At 40.7% G+C, this 24,693-nt stretch overlaps 1 protein-coding gene across 1 annotated transcript in view; it reads left to right on the top strand.

The window, feature by feature from the left end:
• Positions 1 to 8,842: 8,842 nt before the first annotated feature.
• The window catches only part of LOC120574272 (cGMP-dependent 3',5'-cyclic phosphodiesterase), a 191,759-nt gene continuing 175,908 nt past the window's right edge, over positions 8,843 to 24,693 (top strand). Inside the window, exon 1 of the mRNA XM_039824565.1 lies at positions 8,843 to 9,186. Coding sequence (XP_039680499.1) covers positions 9,128 to 9,186 — 59 coding nt within the window. The 5' untranslated portion in view covers positions 8,843 to 9,127. The remainder of the gene's footprint in view (positions 9,187 to 24,693) is intronic.

The following is a 24,693-nucleotide window of genomic DNA, read 5'->3' as shown; positions in this document are numbered from 1 at the left end:
AAAAGTATGGACATGTTGATTGACAAGGAGATTCACCAATCAGTTCATTTACTGTAAACAGTGAGTGTGTTGCTGGGACTGAAAGGGTTAATCAGTAACCGTGTCAAAATGTACCATCAATTTGATGGTACTGTTCGTGGCAACAGGGGTGAATATGTTTTATCTATAATAATCGTGTTTACATGATTTTGGAAAGCTAATCACATGAATTTGGCTTAATGACAATTGTCAGCGCTATTCATATAGGCTGTGAAATACTGTTGTCAAAGAACCATCAAAAATGTCATGGGAAAGAGGATCAAGCCTGAAAACACTGATGTACATGCAGCCAACGTGTGCATGTGTGTGCATGTTTATGTGTGTGTGTGTCTGTGTGTGTGTGTGTGTGTGTGTGTGCATATCAGGCACTCTTTCTGAAATGTATTAATGGAATGATAAGCATGCACTGTGTCATATGATTTCCTTTAATTCATGCTGCTAAGTCTGCCAGCAGCCATCTGGCTCCCCGACACACACACACACACACACACACACACACACACACACACACACACACACACACACACACACACACACACACACACACACACACACACACACACACACACACACACAAACACACACACACAAGTGCGTGGCACTATCTTTGTGGGGACCTGTCATTGACATGATGCATTCCCTAGCCCCTTACCCTAACCTTAACCATCACAACTAAATGCCTAACCTTAACCCTTACCCTCACCCTAACCATAACCTAATTCTATCCCTAATCCTAAAACCAAGTCTTAACCCTCAAACAGCCCTTTAAACTTGTGGGGTCCAGCATTTTGGCCCCACAAAGCTGTCGGGACAAATACACACAAGTATACTGTATTCCCAGTTTTTTGACCCCATGAATATAGTTAAACAAGAACACACAAACACACACACACACACACACACACACACACACACACACACACACACACACACACACAACACACACACACACATTATGTGAAAGGCATGAAGTCAGAGAGAGGATATTATGACGGGCCAGAGTGACCATAACTCCCAGCTGATGGAGCGTTCAGACTCTTTATTTATACTCTCTCTCTCTCTCTCTCTCTCTCTCTCTCTCTCTTACACACACTACTCACGCCTGGAATTTATTTTTTTACGCAGACCTGAGAATAAAGTGATTTATCAAGTCCCATTTTTTTTCTATTTGTAAAACTATCCAAGTCTCTGGAATGACTCTCAGGGGCTGTAAGTCCACTAAACCTGCTCAGTCCATCGAGGACAATGAGAAAGACACAATTAAATTAAACTTTAAAAAGCAGAACTGTTTGTTGCTGGTAATAGCTGGGCTAACCCCTGCAGGGTTCAAAAGATTGTACTGATTATATGTTAAAGACCAGCCTTATGTGGTGCTGTGCCTCTGGCTGAGCCCAAAAATGTTCAAGCTGTTCATGTGACAAGCAAAGAGAAGAAAAGGATGAACCATTGTACTGTAAAAATGATGTGAAACTGTGGCAGCGACAAGCTCAGCACATGACTAACTGAGGTCAGCTGGCTTTGTGCTGACATAAAACTTAAACACTGTAGGTTTTGTTGAATAATATTGGCGATTTTTCCACAACGTAGCCTCAGAAAAGTTTCCATTTCGAATGAAGTACTGTGTGACATTGCATAGTTTTATGTTGCCTAAGGTCTCCCGCTCTAACACAAACCAGTCAGTCAACAGTTTACATTTTAGGGACTCTTTAATCCAGAGTGAGTAATGATCCTGACCAGGTAGCAGCGTCACTCTGTTGAAAGAATCTGTAACCTGTATGTGACTCTAATCCTTCCATCCAAAGATATATGACAATGACTTTAATCACAAAGATGATGATTAGAATAACTGTGTAGCATAGAGCGTGGGGTTGCATGCAACTCATTTCTACAAAGCAACCACTCAGCAGTTACAGTCTGTAGTACCAGTGACCTGCTTTAATTTAGCACAGTTTAGTTTAGTCTGCTGTTTAGTTTTTTGAAGTCCTTTCTGGCGCCCTGATAAGTTATGCATCAAAGAGGGCCTGGCTGTTGAAATTATTAAAATATGCACACAGAAAACAGCTCGCAGAAAGGAGTTGTATAATTGCGCCGAGCATAACTTTTCTCAGTGTATTTTTGTTCTTCTCTGTCTGCTGATGTAATTAACTTGATGTTCTCGAGTGTAGTTAGAGGGGGCAGAGTAATGTCAGCACTGTTAAAGATCATAGTGAATATGCAGGAATACCATATGCATATGCACTACATACAGTAACTAGAAGGGTATTCGCAGAGGGCAGACCTCCGCCAAGGCATGCCCTACCTCACAATGTTAATGCAGTGTCAATCTTCCCAGTTGGGAACTCATTTTTTCAATTATTCCAAGACCACATGAATGCAGCCCAAACACCCTTTCTTTCAAGGTTACCGAAAGTGAAAAATCATTTGTGTATCCGCCTGGTGATTCGGATCCGCTCCAAAATGTAATGGGTTCTTCTTTGGCTCATGCTAACCCTTCCACAAAGTTTCATGAAAATCGGGCCAGTATTTGTTATCCTGCCGACAGACAAACAAACAAACAAACAAACCAACAAACAGATAAACCGAACCTGGCAGAGGTAATAATATATAACAACACATTAAACGTGCAGTCATTATGTGAATGACTGCAAGCATGTACATGTATTTCAAAAGACAACCTGTTCTTAAAAACATCTGTTCATTATGGAGGATGATGAAATTCACTTTATCGTAATGTAATGTAGAACCAGTGTAGCCCAGCTATCTGGACTATCTTACAAAGGCACGTTTAAGTGGACCAACTGTGCTTTTAGCCCCGAGCTAGCAGGCCATGAACTGGAACAAGGCAATCCAAATGTAGAGGATGAACACTTAATTAGTGTTGGAAAAAACTCAGCCCTGGGCTGAGGATAACACTGGGCTACAACTTTCTGCGATAAAACTGCAAAGGATCAAGTGAAGATGGCAGCGCCCATAGGGTTTCCAGTTAATGCTGTGTTTGGATGGCTGTGGGAAGAGGCTTAATGGCAGGCTGCAAGAACAGAGGAAGGAAGAGGAGAGGGGAAGGAAGTAAAGTTGGAAGGAGAGGGATGCTGGGCTACAGGAAGGTATTAAAGGAAGCACAGCAGGTATGGAGGGAGGGAGGACAGAGGGGAAAAGGGAGGGGAGAACAGATAGAGAAAGGAGGGGATTAAGATAAGGATAGATAGGAGTGAGAAATATCTGGAAAGCATGTCAGCTCAACAAAAATGACCTATGAGTGTTCCTGAAAGGACTCGTTCATGTATGAGAGTTTTCTGGTCTGTCAAGGCAACTCACACTACCTGGTTAAAGCAGTTATAATCATTATTTTTATATCAACAATGGATCACTTCTATGTGAAAGGGGTTGCTCTCAGTGGTGAACACGCAAAAAATTATCATCAGATTCCCTTCAGCTGTACGGAGCATTTTAGTGGCTTTCAGCTCATTGTTTTGGTTAAACTGCCTGCAACTTCACTGTTTTGGTTCAGTCTTTCATCAGTGTTGTTTCCAGATGCAGTAGGCAGCTGTTGTCAGGGAAAAATCTATGATAAACACATGCACACAGAAAGGCAGTGACTAACTAGAGAACATAGTGGAGTATTTAGCAGCTAAAAAGACAGATATTTCCCTCAGGAAGTTGGTGGAGACCAAAAACAACAACAAATATTATCCAAAATAAATTTTTATGTAGCCCGGTATCTGCTGGATATGTTACTGTTTTGCTAATTTTTACTTATAAGCTGAGAAGTATGTCAGTGTTGTTTCCGCTGCCCTGCAGAAATCAGTTCATTCAGGACACAGAAAATGCTGTTTGTTATTTGTTGCTTGTTACCAGACTGACACCTTTCTGAGCAGAAAAAGTGAGAGTTGAAGTGAAAGAGAAGGTGTAGGGCTGTGCTGTTTGGACAAGGTAATGCAGCCTGCTTGGTACAGTAGGATTGCTTTCATGCTAATATCAAGCACTAACACTGTCAAGGAGATCAGGCGGGAGGGAGATGTCTGTTTGTATTTGTTGAGAAAATGAAGTGGGCAGAGTCAAGCTAGACAAGCAATAAACTTATGGCACAGTGTGTTATTTGACCCTGCTCCAACTGAGTGAGCACATATTTTTGTGAAGGACAGGTGAGGACAGGAAGAGATACACAGGCTACATTTTCACCAACAGCTTTCAAGACTCTTTTTTTACCCCTATCCTTTTTGTCCTTATACCATAATATTTACAACCATATTGTCCCTCCATATGTCTGCTGCAGGCAGTAGCTCACAGCGATGTCGCAAAACACTTTCTATGTATCACAGCCTGTTGGAAGATGGCATGAACAGTGATATTATGGCTCAACAGAGAGCTATTTACCAATCAAGCCATGGGGCACAGAAAGGATCATAAATAATTAAGCTTCTGTTCAGTCGGCACTTTCAAATTCCAGGAAGTATTAACGATTGGTAGATCTGGCCTCCCATAAATGTCAGTAAACACTCTAGGTTGAGGACAGAAGGTCTAATTAGGTTCTGATGTAATCAACTCAAGGAGCTGATACAGGAGCAACACTCTGGGGAACTCAATCAACTGAAGCATGACACGGTTTGTTTTTGCTGCTCAGCTTTGTTGATTCACAGCAAGAGGATTTTAGTTTCACGGTCACTAAACTTTTATATTGATGTCAGGGGAGTTGTCTTGTCTTGCTTTTGTCTTATCTAATCAATTATTTTTTTCCTTGCTTATTTTCTGTTGGATCCTACTGTAGTTTTACAAATGTTTATCATGTGAAGCACTTTGTGACTTTGTCTGTAAAAGGTGCTATATCAAATAAACGTATTATTATTATTATTATCTGATTCACAGACCTTGATAAGAACTAGCTGTGGAGCACTCCAAACTGTCATCAAGTCTGGTAGTGATATTGATCCTACTGAGCCATAAACTGAAGCATATATGACACTCTCTTTGTTTTTGCCAGATTAAAACATAATATATTTTACTACTTTGCATATTCAACATATTTGATTTGGGCTTGGGGGGGGGGGGTATGTAACGCACAAATCCGTTTTTAATGAGGGGAATAAGGGTTCACATTAATGGGTTGCTTCAGTTTCAATTACATATTATGGGCATAGATGTGGCTGGCTGTATCGCTCATCAGTCTCATCCTTTTTACAGCAGCAGCTCCACTCAGTGTGTTTGAGTAGAGACTGGAACAACAGGAACTTAGCTTCTCATAAAAATAAGCTTCATTGCACTTTATTGCAGAGCACTGGTCAGACACTGCTGTCACATTACTGCTGCTGCCTTTTACTATCCCTCTGTACTGGAAAGCCTTTAATCGTTTTTATTTTTCCGTGAGTACTGACAGTATGTTGGTTTCTGAGTTTGATGTCCCTCTGTCAACAGGGTGTGAAAGATCTACCAAATTTTGATCTCATAAACTCTTTAGGATTTTGCATTTTTTTGTAAGATTATTGCAGCAATAAATTCTTACTGGCCTTGTTTATTGAGAAGAAGTTTAGTTTCACTAGACTGATTACTGTTATAAAGGTAACATTCTAGCTTCACATGCATTTTAAGCTATAGAGGTTAAACTCAAAAACATCTAAATTAATGAAGAGATTAATCAGCAAATTAAAAGTCCCTTTGAAGACATTACAACGAAACCAACAACATTGTTTAGCTAAGCTAACGGCAAGGCTCTACAGATGGCCATGTTGGTTTGTTGGTTGGTCCAGACTGAAATACCTCATCTGCCTCAGTTGTACTTTGTACTATTTAGCAAATGTTAGCATGCTGACATGCTAAACTAAGAACAAAGTGAACATTCTACCTGCTACACATCAACATGTTAGAATGTTAGCATGCTAATGTTAGAATTTATCTCAAAGCATCTCCACCACCTGTGCACAAGCATACAATAAAGTTAGGGTCATGTCCTTTTCAGTTCATTTCATTAAAAAATTCAAACAGCTGCTGCCATTAATTTATTGATGCTAGACGAGTGCACGTTTAAAAAAAAACACTGGTAAAAATACATTCCTCAGCTGGTGTCCATTGCAGACATTTCTTTGACCTGGATCCCAGCGGAGGATCTGTTAGTGCCCACACTGACTGATCTGAATCTGGAGGCCTCAGGCACACAAGTTCTGCTGGACAAACACACACATGCACACACACACACACACACACACACACACACACACACACACACACACACACACACACACACACACACACACAAATACACGTTGAGGCACAGCTGAGTACCATAGATATGCCAACACACCAGATGTGACATGTGAACACGCACACACACACACACAAACACACACACACACACACACACACACACACACACACACACACACACACACACACACACACACACACACACACACACACACACACACACACACTCTTTCTTCTCCCCCTCCGTGTTTCCATATGTCTCTGTGTCTTGTCCTCCTTGTAATGCATTGTCCCTCTGTATTTTCTAAATTAGTGTTTCATAAAATTAGGTGCCACATGCCTCCAGTTGGTGGTTCTGTACGTGACAACTGAAAGAACAAAAAAAACATCATATTGGGTCCTAAATTGCTTTCTTTTTAAAATGTTTTTCCTGACACAAGTTTGAACTCAATCTACATCAACAATTATGTTAACAAAAACTATGGCGATGGACAGAGATGGATACATTTACACGGGCACAACAGATCTCATTTTTTAACTCCTTCTGGTCTTATTCTATTTCTCTACAGTGAGATAGTCTGGCTTAAATCAGATTGTATTGTTTAGACAGTGATATGGAGATCATCCTCATGCCACAAATTGTAAAAAAACTGTTCCGGCTTTCTGTTGTAACTATAGATGACATTGAGGTAATGTCTACATTTTTTATGTTTATATTTGTCAAACCAAAAACACAATTTATCGAATGAAGGACTGCTATAATCAAATATAACCCATGTGTAGAGGCACATGAACACTAAAACATACATCCACAATTTAATTAAAGCATATCCCAGTCTAAATACTGTTAAAAAATTATTTGGCCTTTAATTTTTGCCCTTTGTACTATTGCATAGTTTTACCTCTAATAATTAACCCATTAAAACTTCCATTCATATCAGCACACTATAACAGCATTGTCATAAAACTTAGGATATAAGTAATCCACCACAGTGAACGACTGTAAGGTCCATTGCCATCCCTCCATTTTCTATGTGCAGGTTGCCAGGAGACCTCTCAACTTTCTGTATTTCTTCTGTCAGAGATATTGTTGTTATTACAAATAAGGGATCTGCTGTACATAGCAGGTATTTTTGACATTTCAGCACAGTTGTAATTGATAACATTAATAGTGTCTGCATTTAATTTAAGAGTGCCACTCCAAGGGTCTTGGTGTTATGTATATTGGCTAATATTTCTTATTGAGACATTTAATGGAACAGACTATTAATGTTAGTAGTTGCATCTGTTTTTTGACACAAAGTAATATTTGACTTGAATTATGCCTTGAGTTTTTTCTAATCACTGCGAGGCCAATCAGGCTGCAAGACTTTTCTAGAACGTTTTAAAGACTCAGCCACAGACGTATTACTCCGTGTCAAAAAATAAGGTTAATATGTAAAAGTAAGGAAAAAAAATAAGAAATGAAATTTATAATCCAAACGCTAACACAAGTGAAGCCCCTCCACCAAAACTTAAAGCACAAAAATGTATCATGTTTTACAGTACTTCATGGATTAACACTATAAATCCGAATTATATGGAGGTTGTGTATATTCACACAGATGTTAGCAGTTATGGCTGATTAGTCCTCTGCTCAGGTTGGAGTTGGGTAGTAGAAATTTCCTAAGGTCACCAAACTCACTATCAAATAACAATGATGATGATGATGATGATGATGATGATGATGAACAGAAACAACAAATCAGTGTTAGGTGAGTGACAGAGCTGTCAATCAATCACAGTCTGCACATGCTCACACAGCCTTGAGTAGCCTTAATTTAGGCAAAAGAGTAATTGAGAACACCTGTGTAGGTGGACCATGGCTGTAGGCTACAGGGGATGTAATATATTCAAATGCTTTGTTTACATAAAATACTGATTTTCTATTTGTCTTTACGTGAATATGTTCAAAACTCCTTACTGGGTCTTTGGAATGTAAAACACCTGACATATGAAGCCACCCGAGGATATTTAAAGGCCTTGAATGTCAACAAACATTTTAAAAGGCGACTGTGAGGCTCAGCTCCTAGTAGTGAATCCCTGTGCTGCTTCGTGGTGTGTATACTGGGCAGGCCATATAAGGCAGAGGATCTGTGTTGGACCCTGAGACCTGTGTCCCGTGATAGAGGAGTGAAGTGCAATATGTGGTTTATAGTGAAACGCTGCCAAGCACGAGCCGATAAGATCTTCTGTGTTTGTAGGGAGCGAAAACAACTTCAAGTCCTGTCTGGTCCCAGATCTAAAGTAGCCTAGCCTATGAAGTAGGAAGAAGACGAGTCTATGGTGGGAGTTGTGTGAAAATGCGCAGCTGCGGTGTGAAGATACACCGTGAAAGTTGAATTTTCACCACAACACGACTTTCATGTTCACGGGTGAATGGGTGCTCATGGCAGAGCAGGCATATGACCTGCAGGAAGATTGTTTATAAGCGCACGCAGATGAGCGATGTGCTCAGCTCCGGTTTGACTGACGCATCTTTGACTATATGTGGCATTGAGCGTTAAAGTACCGACTGGTCTCTCTCTCTCTCTCTCTCTCTCTCTCTGATCGCTCAGCAGTGTTATATTCTCGCTCACCGAAGCTCGGGTATCAGTTACTAGGTCCCGACCAATCCCCGCGCGTGTCAGAGCTCGAGAGGAGACAGCAGCAGGGAGCAGACCGGGGAGAGGAAGACAGATACAGAGGGGAGAGAACGCGAGAGGAGCACACACCCAACCATCTATCTCTGTGTCCATCCATCGTCTATCCTCCTTCACCCCCTCCCAGCACACAGACAGCACTCCCTCCCACCCCCCTCTTCCTTGACTGCAGCTGTTTGGGTTAACCGGGGAGGCGCGAGGCAGGATGCGCGATGGGACAAGCGTGCGGACACGCGCTCCTCTGCCGTAACCAACCGCCATCCTCCGAGATGTAAGTGTGTCTAATAACTATGTGTGTTGTGTTTGTACCTTGACGCTTCTTGCCACTTCTACATACAGCGCACAAACTGAACGAGGCGCATGAGCCAAATAGTGATCGGTGGTATAGTGTGTGAGTGTGACCTGCTGGGTGTCATAACCCCCCACCCCGACAGCGGAAGTTAAGACCCCAGGTGAACTGTGCAGGTGACTGTCATTATGAACCGGTGTGTAGCTCATCTCTATCACACTGTAATATCACTAAAATGTTCTCATAGTGTGTTTAGGCTGCTATACAGAGAGTTTATTTACCTTATCATGACTTAAATCTTCCATGCTATTATAACAGTATACTCTCGCTACTCTATTAGGATAGATACATTTGTTGCAGTAGCCCAATTGCATTCTCTCAATCCTTATGTTCAAATGTGTTTTTAAGGGCCGACTTTGAGCAAACCATCTCATCCTAAAATACTGTCCTGATCTGTTGTAGCCTCACAATCCAGTAAAACCTTGTTTAGTATCACTTTCTAATATGGCACCCTTTATAAAAGGGTTATACGCTGTAACTAATAGCTTTATTAATGGTTAATAATACATGTACTAATGCTTTATAGATCAGGGGGAATTGTTGGGTGTCTGTAAAATATAGAGTGTGGTCTTAACCTACTCTAGCTGTAAAGTGTCCTGAGATAACTTCTGGTATGATTTGACACTGTAAATGAAATTTTAAATGAAATTAAATCATAAGCCATTAACAAGAACAGATTTTGGGTTGCCAGGTTGTGGAAACTTCTCTTTGATGGATTAGACTTACCTTGTAGAACAGGGTTGCACACAAACTGGACCATGGAGGTTGTACCCCTTGTTTCACCGAATTTGGTGGTTTTAAAGTTTTTAGATAAACTTATGTGCAGTTTTCTCCTTTGAAGAGGAGCTTAAAACCAGGTTGTTTTTCAGCATTCTTGGCCCTGAGGCAGTTTTCCTTGTTCATGAAAGTTGACATTTTGGAGAAAAGTGGATTCACCATGGATCAAAGGAGGCTGACATGATTATTATTAAAGCAATAAAGCAGCCCAGCGTTGCATCCTATCTTTGTGAAGCTTGTAGTGTTTACTAGAGAATGCTTCAGGAAGGTGTTCATTGAACTCTGTGGTAATTGTTAGAGCCATTAGTTGTGGTGTTGTTGTTCAGTCCGTGTCATGACTTCTCTCAGGGGCACCTGTCTGGGGAAAAAACAAAAAATATAAATGTCAAGGCCACACTCAGTGTCCAGCTAAATGTTAGCTAATAAAATAGAGCCCTGATATTGAAACAGGTTTTTTCTGTTTGAAATTAAAGTTTGCCACACACAACACCTGCTCTCAAATGATAATAAGTGATGCATCTGCTGCTGTTGAGACGAGGGATTGTGATCATAGCGTGTGGCTCGTTAAACAGCATTCACATACATACGATAAGTGCTTCCCTCAGGACATGTCTTGATGACTATACTCAGTTTTTTTTTTAAATGCTATACCGTAAGTTCCCTCCCCTGCTCTCATAGCTGAACAGCATCATTTGCAGATAATAACATTCTAATGCCTTTATACGCTGATTGCACAAAATATTAGAGACATCTTCCTGATATCAAGTTTCAACTTTTTGTCTCAAAGTAAAAAAAAAATCCTCATCTAATGTGCTCCTCCTTTATTATTGGTTTAAAGGAACACGCCGACTTATTGGGAATTTAGCTTATTCACCGTAACCCCCAGAGTTAGACAAGTCGATACATACCCTTCTCATCTCCGTGTGTGCTGTAATGTTGTCTGTCGGCTCCAGCGGCATCAGCCCATAACAGAACAGGCAGGTGAATGGTTCCAGTAATCCTACTGCTCCGAATAAGTGACAAAATAACGGCAACATGTTCCTATTTACATGTTGTGATTTGTAGAGTCACAGCGTGTACAAAAAAACAACGTAACATGAGACACAGCCATCTTCTAACCGTAAACAAACCGGGAACTATATTCTCAGGCGGAAGAATATAGTACTTGGGCGGAGTGATATGCTCGCAGCAAGCCTGTCTGAGAATATAGTTCCCGGTTTGTTTACTGTTAGAAGATGGCTGTGTCATGGCTACGTTTTTTTTGTACACGCTGTGACTCTAAATCATAACATGTAAATAGGAATAATTAGCCGCATTTTGTCACTTTTGTCACAATTCGGAGCAGTAGGCTAGTTGGAACCAGTTACCTGCAGGATCTGTGCTGGGCTAAGCTAATGCTGGAGCCGTCAGACAGCCTTACAGCACGCACGGAGATGAGAAGGGTATGTATGGACTTGTCTTACTCTGGGGGTTACGGTGAATAAGCTAAATTCCCAATAAGTCGGCGTGTTCCTTTAAATCCAATAAGGGAAATCACTAATGGCTTTTATTCACCTCACCAGCACTTGTTTGAAAAGACTAAGCTACTTACATTAGACATTTATTGGCCAGTCTCTGAGAAAATAACTGGAGTTGTGGAGGGATAATGAATCTGCCAGGTGGACGTCAGTGATCTCTGACATACAATTAGTTTCAGTAGCTGGTCTCACCTGCTCTCCTCAATCTGGAGTCGTTTTGACTTAGAGAGTTAAGGTCATGAAGTGTGATGCTGTCATGAAATACACTAGAGCAGATGTCATGCCTGTACCTATTGGGATATGTCTCTTGCGATTGAACATTGTGATTGAATAAACCCAAGCTAGAGCAACATCCACAGCCTTTTGTGTTTCCATCATTGTGATGGTTTTCTAGAGTCTTGGATCCCTGGAATGTAACTTTGAGAGACAGTTATTCATCTGAAATATTAACCAAGCTCTGCAGTTTCAGGAATCACATCCATATATTCTGTCTAAGCTTAGTCTTGCCAGACCTATCTCCACAGCGCTGTGTGAAGTAAGGTCTGGCTACACTACAGATACATTCTAAAATTGGAGAAAAAAACGCTCTTGGTTGTTTGCATTTTTTTAAACCAATCACAATTGTGATAGTTTTGGACGCAGCGATGGTGCCTCTGCAAAATAGTCTCAGGAAGGAACTTGTATTGCACCCCGCGAAAAGAAAAGCCATGTAAAAAATGTTAAAGTGCTCATATTATGCTTTTTGGCTTTTTCCCTTTCATTTATTGTGTTATATCTTTTTGTACACGTTATAGGTTTACAAAGTGAAAAAGCCTAAAGTCCACCCCAAAGGCACTTACCATCTCCAACAGAAAACACTGTTCACAAACTGCTCCAAACAGCTCTATTGTAGTCTAGCCTTTACTTCCGTGACGAACGTGTGTCACTTTGTAACACACGTTATAATGCTTGCCTAGCTGCGAGCGTGGTACTCCTTCATGCTCTGCAACTGACTAGCTAGCAGTACTTACTGCGCATGTGAGACTCCCAACAAAGATGGAATAGAAGTGAGAGGCCCCACTCTGTAGCTAAAACAGAGAGCTCAACACACAGGGTGAAAAGAGGAGCTGCAGCAATGTGCAGTACAACAAATATATGGTGTTTTCTGAAAATTAAACCACATAAACCTATTCTGGTACAACCTCTAAATACAATTATGAACCTGAAAATGAGCATAATATGAGCACTTTAAATTAAGTTAACTGATCACACAATACAGTAATGTGAGCTATTTAAATTAGCTGGATAAATGGCATAATTTGCTCTTACCATTGTATCGCCGTCCCAGTTAAATGCCATAAACATATTCTTTGTAAGTCTTTGCAATCATTCACTGAAAGAACCAAGCAGGCCTCCCTTATTGCACGATCCAACATTTTTTCTTGCTATTTTCAGCATGTGGCTTGCTAGCTCGAAGTCTGTTGTTGTTTCCCGTATCGAAGGGATTTTGACAACAGCACCATACAGAGAGTGGAAGGTGAGGGGCAAAGCCTGACATCCAGGATGATCTGGATGTCTGGATGCTCTGTCGTTATGTTGCTCTTTGTGTTTTTTACACAGCCTTTTAAGCAGGACACGGTCATATTTCATGCACTTTGTTTATCATCTTGCATCATTTTAGCCCTCAACACACGCATTACCCTTGAAATCTGTATTTGGGTGTGTGTGCATGTGAACGGTCTTCAGCCGGAAAAATATTGCAATTTACTGGATTGATGCCAGGAAGTCAGATCCCCCAGCCTCCTGCTGAGCACACAAACATGAAATCACGCGCACGCGCACACGCACACACACACACACACACACACACACACACACACACACACACACACACACACACACACACACACACACACACACACACACACACACACACACACACACACACACTCATCAGGAATCAGGTTACAACTCTGCTGCTGCTCTGAACTGTGTGTGTGTGTTTGAGAAAGAGAGAGAAATGATGCTGACATAGCACTGTGTTATCATCAGTAATGGGCTCATCAATACTAAAATATTCAGAGAAAGAGAGCGAGAGAGAGAAAAAAGGGAGAGAATAAGCAAAGAGAAAGCAGAGAGAAGCCACTGTGAGTTGTGCTTATATGTGTTTACGGAATGTGTGTGCTTCAGCAAAACATTTTGCTTAAAAGTGTTCCATTCACTGATTCATCTGCATTTTGAGTCCCTGATTAATCTGCATTTTGAGTCCCTGTCTCTGGGTCCAGAATATATAATATACTCAAACTGTTTGCATATGTTTACTTTGGAGGCCAGCAAAAGATAATATATATCATTTCATTTGTTAAAAAAAAGACTTTTTACATTCAAAAAACATCATGCAGAAAATGGTGTAAATTGAGGAGCTGTGCACCTCCATGGCAAAAACTCTTGTTCTCTAGTTGAAGTGTATATTAAGCATGTAATTATTTTTGAAATACTGAAGTGAAAGAATATGTGGTTGCATGCTACCATTGATTTTCTGCATGAATCTTATAATATTATATCAGTAGTTTTAATCAACTAACTTTGGGATTCTGGTACAGGGGCTTGACCCAATCCATACACACAATGGGCGAGAGGTGGGTTACACCCAAGACAAGTGTTGAGTGTATCACAGGGCTGACACACTCACAGAATCGCATTCCCTCTTGAATTCACACCTTTGGCCAATTTAAAGTCTTCAGTACATCTTATAGGCCCCGTCCAATAGCTTATCTTTGGACTGTGGGAGGAGACAGGAGTACCTGGCGGAAACACACATGTAAATGTAATGGTAAAAGTAAAATGCAGTTTCATAGTTTCAAAAAGGCAATAGGAAACTTGATCTGGAATCAACTTTTTTATCTAGTAGGTATACTTGTGATGTACTGTGCAATGCAGCTAAAGGAGCAGTGGTTAGTATCGTATTTTTGCAGGGGTTTCTAATGGAAGTCCATACACCAGGCTGGTAGGAACGTGCCTTTTATATTTAATTGAAATCAAGAAGGAAATGTAAATAAAAACATGTCCACGTGGCTTAGAGTGGTATGGGGACCTTAGCTACATTGCACCAAATTGATTCAACTCAATGCACTCAATAAATGTCATTACAAGGCTCATATTTTACTCTGTGTGTCTATTAAAGTCAGTGGGAACGGGATGGATGCATTCATTTAGCGATGTCAACAAGCTGTGCAGTGTGATGTATGTAATGAGATGTAATACAGCTGTCCTGATCACAAACAAATCCCTTTTTAGCTAAATGTTGTTTGGTTCTCCCTGATTTGTCTTGTAATCTACCAGTGATTTCCTGTAGCCCATATAAATCATTGTGGTCGTCCAGTGCCTACAGTACATTTGATCCAAATTGATACACCATATTATTGGCTATTTATTAAATTATTAGATATTAAATGGGATCCGTGCATCTCCCTAGCAAATACTGGGCCACCTAATTGAGATGTAAATGGAATCAGTATGGATTGAAGGAGGTTGAGAATAGGAGAAGACTTTATATTTTTTAGAGGGAATAAGTTTTTATGTTTAACATGTCTACTCTGGAATGAATTCAGCTGGCCCAATGGTTTTCAGTCAGATTGTTCAATCAATCAATTTGTATTTGTCACATGAAATTGTGTGTGGTACAATTGCAGTGAAATGTTATCCCATTAGCTCCTTCAACCTGAGCATGATTCCCAGGATGCCCAGAGAAGTCGCAGTTGGTGTCCAATGCCTCCGAGCTTGTCTTGGTGCCCCCTCTGATGTAGAGATGGACGCAGAGATGGTCTTGCTTGTCCAAGTAGTCGGGCTCGTAGCCATACATAGATCTTAGCTGATAGCCATCTTCACCTTTTCTTCTGTGTTTACATTTGAAAAACCTTGGCAGGCCAGGCTAGCAGGCCCTATCCTGATGAGTGACTCGTAGTCATGACATGGCCGCAGAGATGGTCTTGTTAGCCTGATCTCATCTTGTCCACCTTTTCCTTGGTCTTTACTCTAATGTTTACAGTGTTTTTAGTCTTGTTAGATTTTACACTTTACTGAGATAATCTGAATCAACATTGTGCACGATTTCTGTGCGACTGTGAGCCAGAATCATTTGGAAATGGTACCAAAATTAGAACCAAAGCTGGAAATGTGATAGTTTGCATAACTAAGGTAATAGCACGACTGGAAGTATTTTACTGTGAAGCAGCTGCAGATATGTGATGAACATGAAGAGGTGTAGTTAAACAAGAGAAAGAACTTTTACATTTTCACCAATCAAAGTAGATCTAGTTCCAGATTGAGACATTCAGACATTGGTTTTATGTGGTGGACCTGTTTGTATCATTGAAAGAGAATAATGGTCTTCCTTACAGCTCTGACAAGTTGTAGCACAGGAGAGTGGATCTGAAAACAGTAATGTCTTAAAACCTGACATCCTTTTATGAATCAGACTTGAAGACCTGCCCTGCAGCTGTGATTGGGCAGTTTATTATATTTAACTCTGACATGAACAACCGTAGTCATAAATATAATCAAGAGTAAGTTTGCTTCTACATGAAATTTGCTACAGCCAGTACATCCCCAGATTGGACGCTGAAACCATACTGCTCTTCTTCTCCTTGTAAAAATTCCCTCAAAACATTTGTTTTATATCACCTTATTTGTCTGCGGGAGTGAATGTGTGCTTTTGCAGTGTTTACCTAGAAACTATGAAGATTGCATGCCATCTCTGCTGTTTCTATTGTGGGTTCTACACAAGAATAGAAAACCTGGCCAGCTGGTGACTTGTAATTTCTGTTTCTCACCTTATTAGGAAGCTTTATTTTAAAGACGGAGGCTAGAATTACAGTTAGGTTGAGTTTAAGGTTTCATAAGCAGGTTTATTGTTGGGTTGAGGTTAGAGGAAGGTTTGGATAAAGTACAGTATATGACAGTCATGGTAGGTTGGCTCCAGGGAGTAAATTTAAGTCAATACATTATCATTGTGTGTGTGTGTGTGTGTGTGTGTGTGTGTGTGTGTGTGTGTGTGTGTGTGTGTGTGTGTGTGTGTGTGTGTGTGAGTGAGCCTGGAGGTGTCTCGGGGAAATGAGCTTGACAGCTCCCATGGTTCCCAGCTTTGGCTCCAGCAGCTCCTGTCAGCCTTCCTATCTCTATGGACTGTTGCCACAGACAGGTGTTCGAGTTTGTGTGTATAACAGTGTGTATGTGTTTACAAGTGTGTGTGTGGGCACATTTGTGTTGCTGTCATTATTCCAATGGACAGCCACAACTGTGTATGTGAGTGTTTTTTCAGTGGTTACAACTGGTGTGTGTGTGTGTGTGTGTGTGTGTGTGTGTGTGTGTGTGTGTGTGTGTGTGTGAGTGAAACGCCTTAAATAAACGTGGAGATATCTGCCAAAGAGATTGCATTACAGCAGATAATGTTTGACATCCAGTTTTAGCACTTTCAGTCTTTGTGTAGTTCCTGCTTATAAGGTTTGTTGTTCTCTTGTGACACTACAATGCTTGAATGCATTTACTACTTAAGTTTGAAGGTCATTGCAATTTGTAGTAAACAGCTACATCTATTTTAGTTTGTAGCTTTAAAGCCCGTACACACCGGGATGAATATCGGCGCGCGTTATTTGCCAGCGTTTTTCAAACGCATTTTTTGTGTTCACACCCAAGCGATTTTCGCTGACGATGAGCCGAGTGAACATGCAAATTCATTCCCTGACATTAGATAGCGCTTTTTCTTGTATATGTATCTCGCAGGCTTTTCCATTTCTGTTTTACCTTAAACGTTTGTGGGAAAAAGTTACAAGCCTATGTACATGAAAGACAATTAAGTGAAAAGAAACTCACCATCAAGGCCCATTTGCTCTGCAATACCATTCCATAGCAGTTCTCTTTTGTCAAGATTTTTGTAGTCACTGTGCGTTTGTCATAAAGTGCTTTATGTTCCGACACCAACGAGACCAGCAGCTCTACATTCATCTTGCCTTGCATCTTCCTCGTCTTATTTCTTCCCGGCAGTGTAGACGCTACTTTGCGTATATCTTCTTTGCCGTTACGTATGTGTGTTCGGCAAGACCGTTTTGTGTTTGAGCGCCCCCAAGTTGTGTTTACTGTAACTTCAGAAGCTCCAGACACGTGAGCAAAAGCGGCAATCTCATTGGTCGGATAGTTTTTGACGCTTTTACGCGTGGTGTTTTTCGCGTCGGTGTGCACACTCACATTGGCGCCCTTTGTTTAGTCACGAGGCGTTAAACGTCGGCGAATATCGTACGCGAAATTCGTCCCGGTGTGAACAGGCCTTTACTCATTTGTTTTTGCAGGCAACCTGTGTGTGTCTATCTATTGACAGGTGGAAAGTTGCAGGGGTCACAGACACAGGGTCATTGTTACAGTATGAAAAGCAGAGAGGGCTATAGGAGCTTAGAGTATGTATATATTCATATTATCTGCCTACTTCAACTATGCTCAAAACCATAAACAAGAGAGTCATACCGGATCAGATGTCGCCCGGGTCAACAAGGTCCACATCAGGTGTTGGGGAATCAGGACAACCTGATGAGAAATGGGCTACTGGAACAAGACATTAGTGGTCTTAATGAAGGCAACAGTGGTTCCAATCGTAATTGGAGCACTCAGGGCTGAACCCCCAACTGGGACGGTGGCCTCAGCAAATTCCAGGAACAACATCTAAGATCTCTGTCCAAAAGAGCGCAAACCTAGGAACATCTAACCTACTGCGCAGAACCCTCAGGCTGGTAGAGGACCTGAGCTTGGAGGAAGGGAATAGACTGCCCAGTGAGTGGGACTTTATATATATATATATATATATATATATATATATATATATATATATAGAGATAAGGTTTATACATGGGTGTGAGAATTGCCCAGCATCTGCTCTCTTATACATTTTTTGCACTTACAAACATGGTAGTAGTAAGAGTAAATCCATTACTGCATAGGGAATAAAAGGGAAGAAACCGCTGAAAAGAAGTGTGAGATTACAAAGACACAAGGTGACTGAAGTAAAACAAATTTGAATCTCAAGCTGACAGACACAAAAAACCCTTTCAAACAGCTCCCAGTGTAGCAAGGAGGGATTACTTCTATCACATCCTGTTTTTCAATCCTGCAAAAAACAACAAAATGTTTTTTTGTGTTGGTTTCGTGCAGGTAAGCAGACTAAAATGGCACGGTGCTGCTCAGCAATTTCCATGACTCCGTTTAGCTGAACTGATTTCATTTTGTTGTTGTTTGCAGCGTCTGTCATTACTTTTGTTCCTGTGGTAGGTATCATTATCTTTTTCTAATGTTTTTGATTGCTGATATTCGTCATGTGTTGGTGTTGTAAATCCGCAGTTCTGTTGCTGCTGTGGATTTTGCAGATGTTTTATGTTGCTCTAACAGTAGCTGCTATAGCTATGGTTTTTACTCTTTTGAACATGAATTTGTCTGTTACTAGTGTAACTGTGTTACTGCTATAGATGTAGCTGTTTGTTGGCCAAAGTTATATTGACATTGTTACTGTAGTTATTTTAGTGACTATAATTGTTGGCATTATCATACTCGGCCTCTACAGTAGAGTGGCAGAATGTGTTCATGTGCTCCAGTTCCTCTTGCCCTGACTGCAGGGCTTTTTCTTATTGATCGGCTCTATTGATTGACTCACACAGAGATAAAGCCACTGACAGGCTGTAAGTTGGGACATTCGGGAATTTTGTGATGCTTGTAGTGCTGAATGAAATTACTTGTTCAACAGCATTTGAACACACAGACTGTAGAGACACACATACTGCACAGACATAGGCCTACTCACATGCGCACACACTAGGGTATACACACACATACATATACTGTTGTATTTCTGTCTGGAGGCTACTATGCGTCCAGTATTTTGACACAGCAGCTATTTTTATGCTGATTGCCAAATGGAAACATGGTGATGATTGTTCTGATCACATGGACGCTGAACTATTGACTGTTTGTGTATCTATCTGTCCTCAACATCTATATATGGCTCTGGTTGTTAAGTGTTGCATTGGTTTACTCGTTTGTTATTATTTTCGCCAGACTAACCCTCTATTCTCTTCAGCACCTCGTTTGTGTGCCATTGTCTCCATCTATCCATTTATCCTTTTCCATTTTCTCACTTCTCTGTCACGACTTTCCACCTCTCCACGCTTTGAAATCCCACCTGCCAGACAGAGACAGAGAGACAGGTGTGACAGAGAAAGGGAGATGCTGCTGAGGTGGCTTGATAGATGAAGGGCAAGTGTTTCATCCAAATAGTGGTCCACTAATGGGGTCAAATGTTACAGGTGTATTTTATTCCATCAGTCCTAGATGTAGCTTTTTAAATATTTTGATCTGTCTGTATTATCTTTACAGTCTTAAAAGCATTGTGTATTTATTGTGTGTGTGTGTGTGTGTGTGTGTAGACTAGAGGCATGATGGGAAAGGCATGATGGGAAAGGTGTGAAAGGTGACCAGTTGGGGTCATTGAATGTAGAATGACAAGGACACAATGACAAGGCTGCTTCACATTTTACTGGAGATATTTTCTTTCTTTCCTTCCTTCTTTTTGCTGGGAATATGGTAGCTGACTGGGATAACGACTGCTGAATGGACCAATCCAAACAGATGTAATACAGATGTAATACCTAGGTTTTGATGACTTTTGAGTTCCTAAAACCTTCCTACTATTACTAGCCCTCCAGACCAGTGGTTGGCAGTCGTTGATATAGCAGGTCCAAATCCCAAAGATAATCAATCTACAGTGATACATAAAAGATAAAAGTGGCAAATCCTCACATTTCAGAAGCTCCAACCAGAAAATTATTTTTTCTTAAAAAACAACTTGCATTGCATTTTTTACGAGGGGCTTTACAACAGAGTTCCGCCAGACAACAGATACTGCAGGTTAAGCCACAGGCCAAAATATATAAAAAAGAAAAGTCAACCAAAACAATCAACTGATACAATGGATAAAATATCTTAAAAAATAAGACATTCATTAAGTTGTTAAAATGAGAATAAAAAATAAATCATGAAATAATAGCTTTGAGGAGGGATTTAAAAGAGAAAACAGACTAAGCACATCTAAGATCCTCAGGCATGGAGATCCACAGCCTGACCACATAAAATCTAAATCAAAATAGATAATGAAAACACAACATATTAATAGATAAACATGATAGAAATGACTAGATAGAAATATGTTGTACATGCAAAATATGCAGAATAGCATAATATGTTTAGGTGGAAAACAACATGGAGGTAATGAGCTGCAGACAGACCCACAGAGCTGATATACAGTCTGCACATGAGTTAGTCACACTGTGGTGGGAGACTAAAAGACATCAAGGAGTCCTCTCAGAGAAAGCTGTTGGTTTTAAAAACATGGGATGGAAATTATGTAAACTCTAAAGCAACTATGTATACCACACTGTCACAAAGTGCTCTTGACAGTCATTTCCTCAACAAGTTCCATATACAGATGGACAGAAATGTTAAGCGCTTCTACCAGAGGCTTTTAAATTACACTGTAGAGTAGTATAAATCAAGTTGCATTAATTGAACTGGGGCAGAGGTTTGATGCATTGAATTAAAGCACAGGATTTGTAAGAATATAATCTTTTTCACATATAGTCAGTTTGAGCAGCAGGATCTCAACACAAAATACTTCCTGTCTAAGAACCACGTAATGACGTAAATGAAAAATACATGGCAACCTTCTACTGTCAGCAACAATAGGCCTGTGTTATATTCAGAATAACTATATAGGATTTTTGTATGGAGGGAGTTAACCCCAACACTATGTGGTGATACATCATATGAATGGTTCATTGGGATTTGAATATATTTAGGGTTAACATGTAATGTAAGGTTGGAGAGTGCCTTTGTTTGTATGACCTATTGTGTCACATTTTAGTACACATGCATGCAACACAGTGGTAAAGAGACCCTAAACTGCTCCCAGACAAACACACAAAGGTTGCCCTTGACCCTAGCTGGTTTTCCCTGAGGAACACATTCTGCCCTGGGCCACACATGTGCGCTAAAAAAAGAAATTGGACACAGATAAATGCAGACTTACGCACGCACGCACGCACGCACGCACGCACGCACACAAAACAGTCACATACAGTATACAACTGTTTGAAAGTCTTCGGGACGGGATCAAATTAATTTGCATTCAGACAGCATTTTCTCAGTTTGATTGGGTGTTAAAGCAGCAGCCCTGGGATATGCTAATTACATGCTAAGGAGCCATCCCACCGACATTTTCTGTCTCCAGAACTCTTATAACCTCTAAATGATAACACACAGACCAGACACCACCAGAGACGGTTTAGAACTGAGACGCCCCAACTTAGAGTCGTTTCCTGTATCTGTGTCACGTGTGCTCTGCCACGGCCACGCCTCTTTAGGAGACTAGTGGCAGGTCCTGAGTGTACTGGTTCCAATGGGAGAAATAAACGTGAACATAGATAGATAGATAGATAGATAGATAGATAGATAGATAGATAGATAGATAGATAGATAGATAGATAGATAGATATCACACACAGCTGTGAATTGTTGTACAGTTTTATGGAATGTGGCAGGAAGGATTTTTTGTAGTCTCGGGACCAAACTCTTGCAAGATCTGGCAACACAGATAAGCTAACGTCAACAAATGTTCATGAACGCCCTAACAAAACTAATCACTGTGATGCTAAATATGTCTTTTAGCTGTGTAAACATCTTATGTTAGCAAATGAAAATATTAATAAATTATACAAATATTACTTTCTTACCAATGACGCTGCTTGAAATGCGCAATCTTTAGTATAGAGGATCTTTGACACCACTAAACACCCACACACAGATAGACACGCTATTCTGCGGTGTGAATCTGAAGTTCTTAATTAGAGTTTATGCTCATTTTGCTTCCCTGCAGTCAAGACAAATAAGAGTCTTGGTGTGTGTGTGTGTGTGTGTGTGTGTGTGTGTGTGCGTGCGTGCGTGCGTGCGTGCGTGCGCGCGTGTGCGTGTGTGTGAAGCTTCACATATTCAATGACCCCAACTTGTCACCTTTCACACCTTTCTACACACTGCCTCCCCCCCTCACTCACACACACCACAGTCATAATTGCCCACAGGCTTGTCTTCATTTTTTTACGCCATTTATTCTCTCTCAAATCAACTTCGCGTAAAAATAAACAATCTTTAAACTCCACCAAGAGCATGTTCATAGCTGCTTGTATGTCTGTTGTAGTTTGTCCTTTACGCCTCGCACAAATATATTGCAAATATACATCCATGTGCACACAGCTGTGCATGAGCGGGTTAGAAGAAATACCAGACATTTTGTAAAGAAGTCTATTTGGAGTTCATTTAGATGTGATTTAGTTGTGTGCAACATCTGTGAATGTTTGTTTACACACTGTTGGGATGCCCACATTCTAGTTTGTTTTCCTCCACATGGAGCTGATAGGTGTACATGTGTGTTGAAGTTTTGGTAATGTCTCTAGATGCAGCCCATTCTCAACATCAATATGAAGAGAGTTTGTGTATATTTCATAGCTCTAACGTCTGGGTTCTTTGATGGGCCCATTGCCCCTTTTCAAAGTCTTCTCTGAGAAGCTTCCTCACAGTGGAGTGGATTGATGTCTAAGAGGGGGCACACTTGCTTTCATCTCTTTTGTCTTTTTCCATCTCATCTCTCTCGTAATCTGTTTTTTTACCTTCTCTCTTTTCATCTGCATTAGTCTATTTACTCTTCTCTCTCCCTCTCTCTTCTTGACTGTTTGCCTCTTTCATCCTCGTCTTTTGCCTTTCGATAAGGACGAGAGGTTGTGTGTGTCGTAGCGTCGCCTGTTTTGTCTGCAGTGAGATTGCATCGGCGTAGAGCTCGACGGGTCTCTAACAAGGCAGTCTGGGAAGCTACTTTGATGTCACCGACAATTTGGTAGTCAGTAATAAGGAGGTGGATTTAGTTTTGATTGGAGCCGGCCTTCTTTGAATCATAGCTCCGCCTCATATTTGTTGATAGTGTTTGTGCTGTGTTGACACCTTATTTTCTTCCACCCAGTTATCTTCCACCCTGTTTATCCCACCACTTGCTTGATGCAAATCTGACTGATAGGCTGGCTGTCAGAAAGTGTCCGTTTTTTGCAGGCTGCAGTGGAAGTAAGAAACTTGAAGATTTCAAGACAAGTTGCTTGCTGTAATAAAACCTCATACTCTCAGTTTTTCAAGAGCAGCTGCACTTAATGAAACAAAGCTGAAAAGGGAGCACACCATACGGGCCTTCAGCTGTTAATTTAGAACTTGGTATTGACGAGATGCTCTACTTTCTTACTCAAATCATCATATCATGGGCGAGCACAGTCAGACTACATCCGTCATTGTGAGCAAGACATCAGCATAATTTGGTGATTTCTTGGCCAAACACGATGTCTGGTCTGTGAAACAAAATCAACAAAAGTCTGAGTTGACACATTTAACAGCCAACCCATTGGCTAGTAAAATTAACAATAAAATCCACTGTAGTGAAAACATTTGAAACTCAGCCTTCAAAAATAAGTTGTGGTTGTCCACTGCAATACTGATTCTGTTGCAGCTAGACATAGAGCAGATATGTTAAGGTCCTTTTTAATTCAGTTGTTTTGATACATCAGTGCAGAACATCAAAATTCAACTTGTCCGTTCCACCTCCATCTCTATTATTTCTTTTTCTCCTGCTTTTCTTTTCTCTCACCTCCTCTGTTTCTTTGTTCTTAATCTCAGTCTTTGTTAACAGCATGTTACGCCTCTTCTTTTAGTCACAACTTCGATAAATGTGCCAATTTCTTACTTTTGTGAATGTGGGGTATGAAAGTTATTACTTAACTGATTTTACTTTTTTGACCATGTATTTTAACCACATTATTTTCAGTCCCTGTATCAAATTTTTTTTAGGGACTGCTAGGGATTTTGACCAGAGGACTGCAGTTTACATTACAGGTTCATGACACAATGAGATTAGAACAGGGGTGACGAAACTTGTCAGCAGCCGGGAGCTGCCACATGGAGAAAAGCCATAAGCCTTTTGATATAAGAGACTTCTTGAGCCCAATTTATGCTTCTGTGTCAAAACGATGCCGTG

The sequence above is a fragment of the Perca fluviatilis genome, chromosome 2 (assembly GCF_010015445.1).
Source record: "Perca fluviatilis chromosome 2, GENO_Pfluv_1.0, whole genome shotgun sequence".
In the NCBI taxonomy this organism is placed as follows: Eukaryota; Metazoa; Chordata; class Actinopteri; order Perciformes; family Percidae; genus Perca; species Perca fluviatilis.
The sequence above is the reverse complement of the archived record's forward strand: the minus strand, read 5'-3'. Positions and strand labels throughout refer to the sequence as shown.